General features: G+C 39.2%; 2 protein-coding genes across 4 annotated transcripts; both read right to left on the reverse strand.

Moving 5' to 3' along the window:
• Positions 1-1,749: 1,749 nt before the first annotated feature.
• Positions 1,750-4,135, reverse strand: LOC114365173 (splicing factor YJU2). The gene is made up of 5 exons (XM_028321670.1): positions 3,991-4,135; positions 3,658-3,870; positions 3,128-3,302; positions 2,420-2,597; positions 1,750-2,179 (listed from the first exon to the last, which is right to left on the reverse strand). The coding sequence occupies exons 1-5, from the start codon at positions 4,012-4,014 to the stop codon at positions 1,807-1,809; spliced, it is 963 nt and encodes a 320-aa protein (XP_028177471.1). The 5' UTR covers positions 4,015-4,135; the 3' UTR covers positions 1,750-1,806.
• Positions 4,136-5,187: 1,052 nt separating this feature from the next.
• LOC114365001 (myosin-3) lies at positions 5,188-12,633 on the reverse strand. 3 transcript variants are annotated; one of them, XM_028321414.1, is made up of 21 exons: positions 12,433-12,633; positions 11,687-11,832; positions 11,553-11,609; positions 11,424-11,462; positions 11,217-11,340; positions 11,092-11,133; positions 10,673-11,007; positions 10,184-10,400; positions 8,877-9,007; positions 8,620-8,750; positions 8,377-8,530; positions 8,061-8,243; positions 7,863-7,978; positions 7,552-7,787; positions 7,323-7,459; positions 7,023-7,141; positions 6,826-6,943; positions 6,633-6,749; positions 6,399-6,506; positions 6,033-6,241; positions 5,188-5,315 (listed from the first exon to the last, which is right to left on the reverse strand). In XM_028321414.1, exons 1-21 carry the CDS (start codon positions 12,467-12,469, stop codon positions 5,297-5,299), a joined length of 2,775 nt encoding a protein of 924 aa, XP_028177215.1. In that variant the 5' UTR covers positions 12,470-12,633; the 3' UTR covers positions 5,188-5,296. The 3 variants fall into 3 exon arrangements, with proteins under 3 accessions (XP_028177215.1, XP_028177208.1, XP_028177224.1); XM_028321407.1 differs by having other exon boundaries at positions 6,618-6,749; XM_028321423.1 differs by lacking the exon at positions 6,399-6,506 and having other exon boundaries at positions 5,194-5,315; positions 6,618-6,749.
• Positions 12,634-12,657: the final 24 nt, after the last annotated feature.

Consider the following 12,657-nt stretch of genomic DNA (forward strand, 5'->3'; position numbering starts at 1 on the left):
TTTTTGTGTAGGATAACTCGTAAATTGAGGAAGGCTATAGGATATATACGATCACGCTATGACTAATTAATAGGGGCGAAGCAGTAAAGAACAATGTTGCAAGCACGGGAAATATTATTCAAACTATTTTCACGCGTACGAAGTTGATTTAGGCGTAAAACCTTGGACCAGGCATACGGCTAGGCAATGCAGTCGTTCAGTAGGGTGCAAGAAAGAGGGGCAGCCATAGTAGATAACACAGAGTCGTTAAGGAGAGTGCAAGGAAGAGGTGCAGTAACCGTAGTTAAGGATCAGCTGAGACGAACAAGGATAGGCAAATCCAACTCGTGAGGTTTGACTGGGATACGCTGGTTAAGGCGGCCCTTTTCAAGGTTTGGGAGCCTGCGGGTGACGAGCCATTGGACGTAGAGAGGGGCATTAATTATACGTATATTTTCTACTTTGTCGAAGATAATCACGAGAACGATGTGTCCAAAACATATGAATTTATGCAGGATTAAATGCCCTTCAACCGTCATGAAGATCAGTTTACGATAGTACGCGGTATAACGGTAAAACCACAAAAATGGCCCTTTCGGGGGGCCCCACCACTTAAGCACAACTCCGCCGAAGTCAAAAAACTAGGATAGTATTAATGGGCAACAAATGAAGCCATTAAAACTATAAAATCTTCTGTAGGAATTATTTCCGATTTAGAATCTAATTCTACTGGCCTAAAAATTGTAACTGCAATTTGTATTTTGTACAATACTATGTAAATTGCTAAATAAAATATTTCTTTCCTTCTACCATCACTACCCGCCGAGTTAGTAATGGGATATCTTTTTTGATTCCTCAGCGTCATGCGACCATCCTGTCTCAAATAGGCAAATCAATAGGCAAAGAGGATTGGAGCGCATCTACATTTCATCATCTACATAGTGGAAATGTCGCACAGAAGGTTAAAAATGTTCATAGCCAATGTAAAAAAATATATTTTACTAAGGCTCTTGCTGCCTTACCACAGCGCCGATGCGCCTCATCGGCGCTAGATGCAACAATTTTCTCGCTCACGATGACTACAGTCTCGCACGTTGTCAAGTTATGTCAAGAACAAGATCTGATAGTTTTTAGTCATATGGCCCTATGGACACTATGGTGCCACTGGCCGCGCCGCCACCGACTGGTATTACTTTAGTTGTGCAACTAATATGTTACCGGCAAGTGAAAATGTAGCTATTTGGTAGCTCAAAACATCACGGTAGCGCGACCAGTAGCGCCACAGTGCTGCAGTGGTGAGATAGGACCTTTAGCCGCATGTTCCTCACTCATGGGCACCAGTCCTCTAAGGAACAGGGAACAGTGTAGAACGTCAGTGTCAGGTCTTCATACTAGCTGGAGACAGTAGATTTGTGTGTATTTTTTAGTTTAATGTTTTAGGAACTTGTGTGAGGCCTCTTCCTTTTTTGTAGGGCAAGCTAAGAAGACAAGACAGGCAAAAATTGTTATTCACGTTTTCTACGTTACTTTCTTGTTTCCCGAAAAAGTTTGTTATAAATTAATGCTTTAAATTAAACTGTCTTAAAACTGCTTTTCAAATTGTTCAATGTTGATTAAATCGAAGCTTGTGTATTATGTAGTGTGGTTTTGGGTACTACTTGTTATTGTTAAGTAACATTATTACGTAATGTACTTGAAAAGTAAGAAAATAAAAGATTATTTTTATACCAAATAAGTTATTTCAGTGAAATGATAATGCCAAAATGAACAATAACGATTTAATACACATTATCAAACTATTTGTTGGGTTTGTACATATTTTATTATCTACTGAGAATCACTGTCACTGCCTGAATAATTGGCTAACAATGAAAGGCCTGATCCGGCTGCCTTATCTGAACTTTTAGTGTCATCAGTTTTAGCTGGTATTGTACTCACAGTATTTTCTTCTTGAGGTTTACTTGCAGCTGCTTCAGGCTTTTTCCTCACAAGATTACCTAACGCTGGTTTCTTGGATAACACGCCTATACTCCGGTTCCATGATTCGTTTTTCTTTGACTCTGTTCCTTTAATTTTCGCGACTACAGGTGCAATGACCTCAATCCTAGACGTTTTTGCTGGAGGGCCATTGTCTTCTTGCACTTCTTCTATTATTTCCTCAGCAACCACTTTATTTGATGAACTCCCAAATTTAATGGACCTGGAACACAGTTTAACCACTTGATTAGATTTATTGTCTCAGTGGCAAAGTACATCTGTATGTATCAACTATAACTTAATTGATATGCATATATTTAATAAGTTTATACCACAGATACTAATAAGTTACTACTACAAACTGATTCAGGTTGGGGGGTACTATAAATTTAAGATATTTTGATAGAAAAGATAGAAAGAATATACTATAAATAGAAAGAATATACTTAAACTTAATACATACTTAATAAATTCATTGTCTTCTTTTTCTTCTCTTGCTTTCCTCTCTTCCACAGTTTCAGGCTGGTATTGCTTGAGCATGCCTTCATAGTCCACGGTTCTCTGCCGACGGTTGAGCTCTTTCAGCTCTTCAAGACTCTCCAACAGTTCAATTTCTTGTCTTGATTGTTCGGTTCTATACTCTGAAATATAAATTAAAAAAGATTATAGTAATCTCTGACACCCAATTATCATATTTCAGGAGATGAGTCTTATGTGCTGAGAGAATACACATGATCACCAAGAACAGGCCATGCAGACTATCTGATTCAGAATTATTGCATAATTCAGAATAGCAGTTGGGCTTTTATAAACATTATAAACTGTCCTAAATAAGGTTTTTTTTTATCATTCATTTGTTTTGATTTAGTATTCTGGCCATTAATTTTTTCCAAATAAATATTATAATTTCATTTAACAGGCCAAGGTACTGTTTTATTAAGGCTGAGTTGCACCACCTAACTTTGACCGTAACTATAACAATAACCGGTGTTTTTTGTATGGAATTTGACAGATGTTTGGTGTTGGCCAAAGTTAAAGTAAGATGGTGCAACCCAGCCTAAGTCTCCTGTATGTTTTAACATATTTATTGAATCTTCTACTTGTAGCTAATGAAACTGATTTACTCAAGAAGAGTATGTATTCTAGTCTAAAGGGATTGTCAATAAATTACCTAATAACTTCATAGGATTGTTGGCTTCCTCCTCCTTTTGTTCCTCCTCTTCCCGCTTGGCCTGCTCCTCCGCCAGTTTCAGAGCCATGAAGTTCCTCGTGGCCCCCGCTTCTATCTCGTAGTCCGTGTTCTTTGGATCTGTCTTGAATGATATCTCTTGAAGGCACCGTGTGCACTGAAATTGTAAATGAAACAGAACTGAGCATGTGTGTATTTACAACAATACGTAGAATAGTATAGTATTAAAAATTTATAAGTATGTTGGTAAAATCCTGAGACAATATCATCTACACAACCACTAAATTGTATGTGTCTCTGGACTCTGAATGATGTCAAAGCTTTTAATATCATCTACACAACCGCTAAATCGTAAAAATGAGCCTTAAGATATGTCTCTGGACTCTGAATCATGTCAAATCTTATACTGAGTGTACAATGAAAACCATGCTATAGTGAAATAAACTCGACTCTAACATGTGTAATATGCTATTTGTTGGGTTCACTGTGTATGTTCATGTAGAAAAAAATACCTTTATATAAAACCTGTAAATTCTTATCCCAAGATAGTCCTCATTCTCTACATCCTCTTTACGGGCGTTGAACTTCTTTCCTTTGTAGATGTACTCGCCACACGTCGCGCAGCGCATGTTGAACGGGGCCATCAAACGCACGGTGTATTGGCGGTTTTTCGCCAATTTCATGCGCGGGATTTTGGAAGGATCGAAGTCCGGGGGATAGTATTTCTGAAAACATTAAACATTCCATGATAAAACGATGATTATACGCTGAAATTGTTAACCAAGCAGGCAACAAGTTTGGAGTAACAATTTTACAGGGCGTTTGACAGTGAAAGTAATACTTACGTTTAAAACTTTTCTTTCCGACATTTTGTATCAACTACACACTTCTTATTAGAAGTAAATAACCAGCTTTTCAGCCAAAATTTAATTAAAATCGCAGTTATTTACGTTGATACACAGAAAAACTTCTAGCGTGCGTCATTGACAGTGACACTTGTTAAATGTCATTAATGTCATTTGTGGCATTTTGTTTTTTTTTTTTTAATTTACTGGCCTAGTGGGGCAGGGTGAATGAAATATGCAACCAACATGGACTAACTTAATTAANTTGTTATTAATTAACGTCATGATGCAAGGGTGTATAGTTGACCCACGCTGAACTGTCCCACCAAACTCAATGACAGGGGGGCGCTACTATCGTTCAACTATATGGTTTGCAATATGGCAAAAATCTGAACCAGCGATTCGGTATTGACGGTGGCGCCCTACTGTCAATGTCATCGACAGGACAGTCCAGTATTTTGGAACTATATCAAGGGAATCAAATTCATCATGTCGGGTTTCGTTCAACCGTCATTTAACTTCGTCACTTCACTGCCACTGTAATCAAGTAATCACTTGTTCACTGCAGGAGGACAAGACCAATTAACTGTCTGCTTAGCATAACTATTTCTCCCTTATTCAAGGAGAAATGATGTATTAAATAAAATTCTAATATCTTTACAATTTTTTTTCGTGGTTTGTACTTTTGTTAGACTTTGGCGGCTCGTAACTAGTTATTCAATCATTATCTGGATCAGAAATCTATTTTATTTAAATAAAGACATATTCAATATTAATATCTAATAAAAAAAACTGTTGAAATTACGCGAGAAAGAAAATTTAAGCAGTTTTTAGGACAAATTTCGGAAAAATCTGAAAAAAGTATAAAAATTGACATATCTCCTAAACTATAAAACTTTAGACATAGAAAGTAAGGTTCAATAATTAGCAAATGACCTCCTCTATACGCGTATTAGCTATGGCGGGTTGAGTTCCAGTCACCCTGTATATCTACCTTTATTTGAATAAGGGTTAACTTCGTCACTTCACTGCCACTGTAATCAAGTAATCACTTGTTCACTGCAGGAGGACAAGACCAATTAACTGTCTGCTTAGCATAACTATTTCTCCCTTATTCATGGAGAAATGATGTATTAAATAAAATTCTAATATCTTGAATAAATTAAATGATACGCTATTATTTTCAAAAAATATATTGTTGGATAAAAATACATCACAAAGACAAAATACAACAATGATTATTCACTTTTACTACTACAATTTTACCTAAACAACACTTTCAAGAGTAAATAGGTGCTCCATAATATCAGAAAAACAGAAATTTCCTGTAACAAAAGAAAATAATTACATAAACATCTAAATATATAAAAAATAATTGGCTATCTGTCACAGAAAAACTTTATATCGCGCGCGTCCCTGTTTAAAAACCAGTATAAAAACAGCTATACCCTTGTCCTTTCCCGGGACTCAGATTATCTCTATGACAAATTACATCAAAATCGGTTCAGTTGATTAGGCGTGAAAGTGACACAGACAGAGTACTTTTATATTTACCCGACTGCGCCAGAAGGAGGGTTATTATAATATTAGTAGGGATAATATGAAAAAGCTCCTCTATAGCCAGATGTTGAAATCCCAATGACGACTTTATTGTAATGAAAGCCACGTTAGCTAAGTAAAAAATATAAGCTGTGTTTAGCAAAATGGTTAAAATAATATTACGTAAAATTTCAATAAGGCGGTACCAGTCATTGGTAATTAAATAGGTAAGTACGCTTACAAGTTAATGGACATATTCCTTTTGAACTTCCTCTAAGTATAGCTTTAAACGTATCGCTTTTTATCATCATTTTACCGGCACTACTTAGTTCAAAAGTTTTATCTGTATCATTAACATAATAATTTATGCAATAATTTTACTCTGTCCACTCCACATCTACCTACTAACTAGAAAGAAGTCTACTTTTGTCAAAAGGTTCAAATCGTCTTAAATTTCCTACCATGACGGTCAATGTCGGAGTAAGTCCGTGATAGATACCAACCGCTCCCGTCGGTTGCCTCCCGCTGCGAGCTCGTGCTCGAGCGCGGCGATCTTCTCCTCGTGGCGCGTGCGCTGCGCCTGCGCGCGTCTCTGCTGCTCCTCCAGCGCCAGCACAATCTTCTCCAGCCGGTGGATTTGCTGCTGCTTATTCTCCAACGTCGCGAACAGCTCCTGGATCTCCTCAGCTTTGGCTGCGATTTGCTTGTTCACCTGGAAATAAACGGCTTTTTTTCCAAAACATGCGTTATTTATAGAAATAGCAGCAAATGCCTGAACAACTTAGAATCCTACTTAAGCACCTACTAGAAAATTGAAAAACACCAACATAAAGTTCACATAAAATAAAAGCAAAAAAAATCCCTCTTACTTCGCCTACAATGTTCATTCGATGCTCTAGATCCTGCTGAAGGGCAGACAGCTCTCGACTTTGTTCCGTCTCCTTGTTCTTTAGCATGTTGATCAGCTCTTCTCGAACCTGCGTCACTTGGTATGTTACAATCATGATATTTTACAGTATATGCATTACCTACTTACAAGAGTCTGTCAAAATCATGGGTTGTTAGAATTGACTAGAAAAACCATGAACCTTTATGACCCTTGCCTGGGCACGTGATGTCTTGTCTTGTTGCTCCAGCTGCTGTTCTTTCTGCATAAGCATTTCGGATAACTCCTCGTTGCGATGCACAGCTTCCAGCAAACTCATTCTCAGGTTCATTATCTGTGAAGTCAGTTTTCAGTCACCACTGCATTCTTAGCAATAAAATACAAAATTCTTGACTTGACTGATTGGTTACCTCCTGTTGCAAATCCTGGTAGCTGATACCATTTGGAGCTTCCTGGCAGTTAGCTACAGCACGGTTGTGCGCCTGCAAGTCTCTCACATATTGTTCGTATTGAGCGACTTTTTGCTCACTGAAACAATGTTAGGTTTGACAAACTAAACAGTAACAGTCTAAATATGATTATTTTATACAAAACGTCACCAACTTACTTTAATTTGATATTTTTCGTCAGTTCTCGAATCTGTATCTGCATCTTGCCTACAATTTCTTCTTTACTTAGAAGTTCGGCTGCTAACTTTTGCTGCATACCTACCTTGTTATCAGACTCCTGAAAATAAGTATCTTAGAAATTAAAATGTGGCATGAGCAGTAAGAGATGTTCTAGTCGTAGTCACCTTGACGATGAAGTAAAAAAAATATCAGGTATATAGGACTGAAAAGAAAATATTAGCAAAATAAGTTATAATGGAAATACACAAGCCTAATGATAACAGTGAAACAGCAGTTACCGTAATCTTTGTCATTGTTTCCAGAAAGCGAACTTTTTCTCGTTTGCACGCTGTCACTTCGTCTTCGGTCATACGCAGAGTATCTTTCGTGGCTTGCAGCTCTGCCCATAAATCCATTTCTCTTTCTGTTGGTAACTCTAAAATCAATAAGATATGAAATTAATAAAAGTGATGCACCGATATAAAAGTAGTATTCTACTGCGGAAATTGTAATCTTCTTTATTCTTACCAGGATTTGGTCTACTATTTTCAAGCTCGGTAATTTTAGCTTTGAGCTCTTCAATAGTATTCTGGCTTTCTGTCAGCGACACTTGCAGTGCTTGTTTCTGGTCAATTTCATGCTGGGTCATTCGCTTCTGCTCTTCCAGAACAGTCTTTACGTCTTTTAATTGATTCGTTAAATCCTGAACTGTAGCCTTATGCTGTGCAATCATTGTATCGATCTGCTCCTTCAGTTCAGCCACCCTGTCCAATAAAAAATACGAGTAATTAATGTCTACATCCTGTTCCAAGTTAATATCGATCCATATAACAACTAACTCTGTTTGCAGTGCATCCCGTTGCTGTGCTATGTGACCACTTGCCACTTCACCAGTTTTTAGAGATTCTTTTAGTTTTCTTGCACGTGCTTCTAGTTGCACTTCACGCTGTCGACTCTATAAAGTACATTACCATTTACCTATAAATATCAGTACTGAAACATCGTCGTAATAAATTGAAGATTTCGTGTAAACTCACCTGGTCTTCTAAAGTCTTCACAGTCCCCGTTAGGCTGGCTATACTGGCTTCTGCCTCTCGAAGCTGTCGATCCATTTTGGTGACTCTCACGCGAGTTTGACGTAACTGCGACTCGGTGGTCGACAACTTGTCCTTCGTTGATAATCGCGCTGCCCGCTCTTCCTCTAATTCACGACGTGTTTCCTGAAAAATGTTCAGGAAAGAATACTGTATCCTTGCTAGAGAGAGATAAGAAAACGTAATGATGGTTTTCTGTGGCGTAGTAAGAGGTTGCACTATAGCATGATTGAAAGTTTTTTTTTAAACTAAGACTCACCTCCAACATTCTGATGGTCTCGTTGTCACTCCGGACTTGCCGCAACTCGTTTATAGCAGCGATGCGCATGTCCAGCTCTTGTCGAAGGTGTGCTATTTCCCGCACCAGAGACTCTCCTACCGCCACCAGAGCACTGCGCTCGCGACACGCTCGCCTGTCAGCAATCAAATAAGTTGGTAGAGGGTCTAACTACACTACTAAGTACTACACCAATACTAACGTATATGTAATGTAAAAAAATACCTAGATAGCTGAGTGACAGTATCAACGACACTGTCGGCGCAGCTCTTTAGCTCTCGCAATGTGTCACACAGCTCTAGTCCCTGCGCGTTGTAGCGAGCAATCTTTTCCAGAGACTCGCTGTTGTTTTCCGGCTAAATTAGAAATATGGTTAAAACTGTACATTAAGAGTAGGCGCACACCGGCCAACTAAAAATCAACGGTGTGCGCCTTCTCTTATCAAAGAATTTAGAAATTATAGTTTTTAATTGTACACTTACATTTTTCTCTATGAGATTTTTAACCCAATCGATGAGTTCCTGACGGGCGGTGAAAGCCTGCAGACACAAATCGGCAAATCGCGTTGGAACGGTTGCTACTTTAGCATCGACTTCGGCTAAAGCACACTCATCTGCAAGCGAGAGAAATATATTCCACCAACTCCAATTTAGTAATGAAAATCAATCAACTCTACTATCGGTCTAGCACTTAACTCAGTCAGTGCCTGGGGTATGGGAGCGGCGCGGGAGTGGTATTTTGACATAATAATAATATAGCCCGACGGATTAGCAAGCTGAAGTGGCAGTGGGCAGGGCACATAGTACGCAGAACTGACGGCCGATGGGGCAGCAAGGTTCTGGAATGGAGGCCACGTACCGGAAAACGCAGCGTGGGACGTCCACCCACAAGGTGGACCGACGACCTGATAAAGGTAGCAGGAAGGCGCTGGATGCAGGCCGCTGCCAGCCGTGCGATGTGGAAGTCATTGGGGGAGGCCTATGTTCAGCAGTGGACGTCCTGTGGCTGAAATGATGATGATGATGATGAATAATATAATATGACGTTGACAGGGCATACAAATCTGAAGACTCGCTGATATTTGACGTAACAAATAACACTTTCCCGTGCCGCTCCCATACCTCGGGCACTGAGTGACTTAAGCGCTATTAAACCTATAATTTGTCTTGTAGAAGCATAGTTATTAGTTATAGACTGTGGTGTATCGTGAACGGTACAAATCATACGTTACCATTATCTTCTATACTTATAATAAATCTGTAGAGAGGTCAATTCTGTACATGAAATATATTTTCAAAAAACCTATTAGGGGGTGATTAGTGATCGATACTGATGCCAAAATTACAATCAGTAAAATTTTTGTCTGTCTGTCTGTATGTTCCTTATAGAAACAAAAACTACTCGACGGATTTTAACGAAACTTGGTACAATTATTCTTCATACTCCTGGGCAGGTTATAGTATACTTAGGAATTCCCACGGGAACGAGAATTATAGGGAAAATCCTTTTGTATGAAAAATCTAAACCGCTTAAGTTAGACGCTTGAAATTTGGCATGCAGGTACCATAGTAAACTTAAAGCTTAGTTACAACAGGATATTGCAAAATTCCCACGAGAACTGGAGTTAGCGGTAAAAAACATTTTTTTTTTTTTTATGTGACCGGAGGCAAACGAGCAGACGGATCGGATTTGTATGAAAAAATCTCAACCGCGTAAGATAGATGAAGGGGGTAAAACGGGATCCACGCGTACGAAGTCGCGGGCGGCCGCTAGTAAACAAATAAATTACCGAACGGCACGATATTGTTGATAAGCTCCGCAGCGCCATCAGTGGCGGCCGAGGCGGCGGCGTCGCGGCACAGCTGCGCCACCTCGTCGGCCGCCCAGTCGGCCACGTTGAACACCACCAGCTCCTGCTGCTGCAGCCCCTCGCCGCCGCCCAGGCCCTCCTGGCACATGCGCTCGCGCAGCCCGCGGAGGCAGTCGAACACTTCCAGCACTGCTTGCTGTCAATATCGCAAACCATGGCTTACATTTCAGATTTGATTTACTGACTTCAAGTTTCAACCTGGGTATGCCTTTGAATTCATAGTGGTATAACTAAAGAATTGCCTAGAAAAAGGCCTAAAGCTGCATCGGATTGACTGACAAAACAAACTTCTTTAAAAATGCCTTTAACTCTTTAGCGGTGGTGGTCTTTCATAGTGGTACAAAGATATAATTGCATTTATAGCAAAAACAAACGTTACAAGAAGTAACTACAAGAAAACGAACGTACTTGTTTCATATCCAACTCCTTCTTCATGCGCAAAAATTGTTTCTGCTTCATTGAGAACACCGACTTGATATCGTCGTCTTCTTTGATCGGTGATCTCGGTGGACTAATGACTGAATTCTGAATTTTTTCATGAATAGGCGTAGTGGGCCTGTTGGGGGTCGCCAGCCTTTGGGGGGTGTTGGGGCGACTAGCCGGCGTACTGTGGCGAGGGTGCACCGGGGTGGTGGGACGGCTTGGAATCCTTGGCGTCTGAGGACGACTGGACTGCAGACTTTTTGGTGTTTGAGGGCGACTGCTCAAGGCTGGCGTATGTGGTCTGCTTCGTGCAGTTTGTTCTATAAAAACAACATTAATATTTCTAGATTGAAGTCAAATTAACTAACTACGCTTTGTGGATTCTACTGGATATGTTAATTTACCTGTTACTCGTTCGATGCATTCGTCTTCGTTACATTTATCATCTAAAATCATTTTAATTTTATTTAGTAGTACTTGGTATGTAGATAGAAGAATTAAACTGTCACATAAACATTCGTATGCTTACCAAAATGGTCAGTTTCATTAAGCTCCTCTAAGTCTGCAACGTTACTATAGTTTGATGTTTCTTCCATTATTACAACCGACACGTTCTCCACGATATAACTGTCATGCTCTTGTTTGAGTGGTACCTATTAAATTAAAAAATAAATAAATAAGTAATTTACTAAATCACACTATGGCTAGTATTTCCAATATTGACATAAGTACTTACGGTAATATTGTCAATGCCATCGTCGGAATTTCGATTTATCTTAAAAAAAGTAAACAAATAATTAACATCTTGCGAATAGTAAGCACTTAGGTACCTAGATGCTAGAGCACGTTTGAAATGAAAACTTACTTTTATGTCAGATTTGGAGTCGCATCTCGGAGGATTACGTACAGCGGGGCTCTTTGCCTGCAAATAACAACACCACTTCTTGTAGCTAATATTTAGTCAAAAATATTACGGAGAAATATCGAGCAAGTGATTACCTTGACTGAAACAGGAGAGTTCGACGTGCGGTTAGGCGACTGCCTTTGCGCGTGGGGTAGGAGTAGATTTCTATTCGTAGCGTTGCGAGCCGCGCGCGCGGCAGACGCCGCTGTCGGGCGGGGGGTAAGCCGCGGGGCGGGGGTATCTGAAAAAAAAAACACCCATCGGGTATTTTCCAAGCTTTTCTCTTTATTCTTACAGTGCCATTCCACCATAGACGGACCACTGTAGATGTAGAGATTCGGTTGGCAATGGTATGTTTGTTCAGATACCTTAAAAATCAACCGCTTCTATTCGGTTTTAGTTCTAGAATCTAGCTATAACTTAATGTAATTTTTAAGCACTTTCACACGGCAAATTTAAACATTCTGATGAGTCATCATTATATGGACCTAACCTAAATAATCTCATTGTTCATGCCGGCACTCTTATCTTCTTGTGACTATCCCGCAATCATGGGAAAAATTATTACAATGAAAAACCGCCATGTTATCATATTCATAAGGAAAACGCTACTAGCTTTAACCAAATTACCTACTAGTAGAGCAGATTATGCTACTGTATCATGAAGATTTATTTATTTATCTTGAGATGTTGAGCGAGTAAATAAAATTGACATCCCCCAGCTGTCAAAATTGGTGAACTATCTGACCAGAACATAAACCTACCTATTGAGAATCAGAAACTACAGCTACTACAAGTTGTTACATTACATGCTAGTCTACAATTTCATAAGGATACATACGAGGTTTATCTTTTTGCGCTTTCGGCGTGGTCGTCATGCTGAGCGCAAAAACTGTTCACAATTAAACACAGCCAATTCTTTACACTTCTTATACAGTTTTTCTATTGGAAAAAGGGAACATTTACAATTTTGTTAATAATTTCTTTGTGTTGGAATTTTGGTAATTTTTGATGTTCTAAACTCGAAACAATTGGCAGTCGTTTTATATACCTGAATGACATTTGA

This window comes from Ostrinia furnacalis, unplaced genomic scaffold (assembly GCF_004193835.3).
Source record: "Ostrinia furnacalis isolate ACB-3 unplaced genomic scaffold, ASM419383v2 OfSCF0447, whole genome shotgun sequence".
Taxonomy (NCBI): Eukaryota; Metazoa; Arthropoda; class Insecta; order Lepidoptera; family Crambidae; genus Ostrinia; species Ostrinia furnacalis.

Bases quoted from the DNA above. Each gene is read 5' to 3' on its own strand.
- LOC114365173 (XM_028321670.1), bottom strand. From the start codon at position 4,014: ATGTCGGAAAGAAAAGTTTTAAAC. The intron at 3,303-3,657 runs GTATTTTTTTCT...TTACAATTTCAG, and splicing joins TTTACAGGTTTTATATAAAG to TGCACACGGTGCCTTCAAGA. The intron at 2,180-2,419 runs GTATGTATTAAG...ACTGTGTTCCAG, and splicing joins GAAGACAATGAATTTATTAA to GTCCATTAAATTTGGGAGTT.
- LOC114365001 (XM_028321407.1), bottom strand. From the start codon at position 12,469: ATGACGACCACGCCGAAAGCGCAAAAAGATAAACCTC. The intron at 9,008-10,183 runs GTAATTTATTTG...TCTCGCTTGCAG, and splicing joins CAACAATATCGTGCCGTTCG to ATGAGTGTGCTTTAGCCGAA. The intron at 8,244-8,376 runs GTGAGTCTTAGT...AACATTTTTCAG, and splicing joins AGACCATCAGAATGTTGGAG to GAAACACGTCGTGAATTAGA.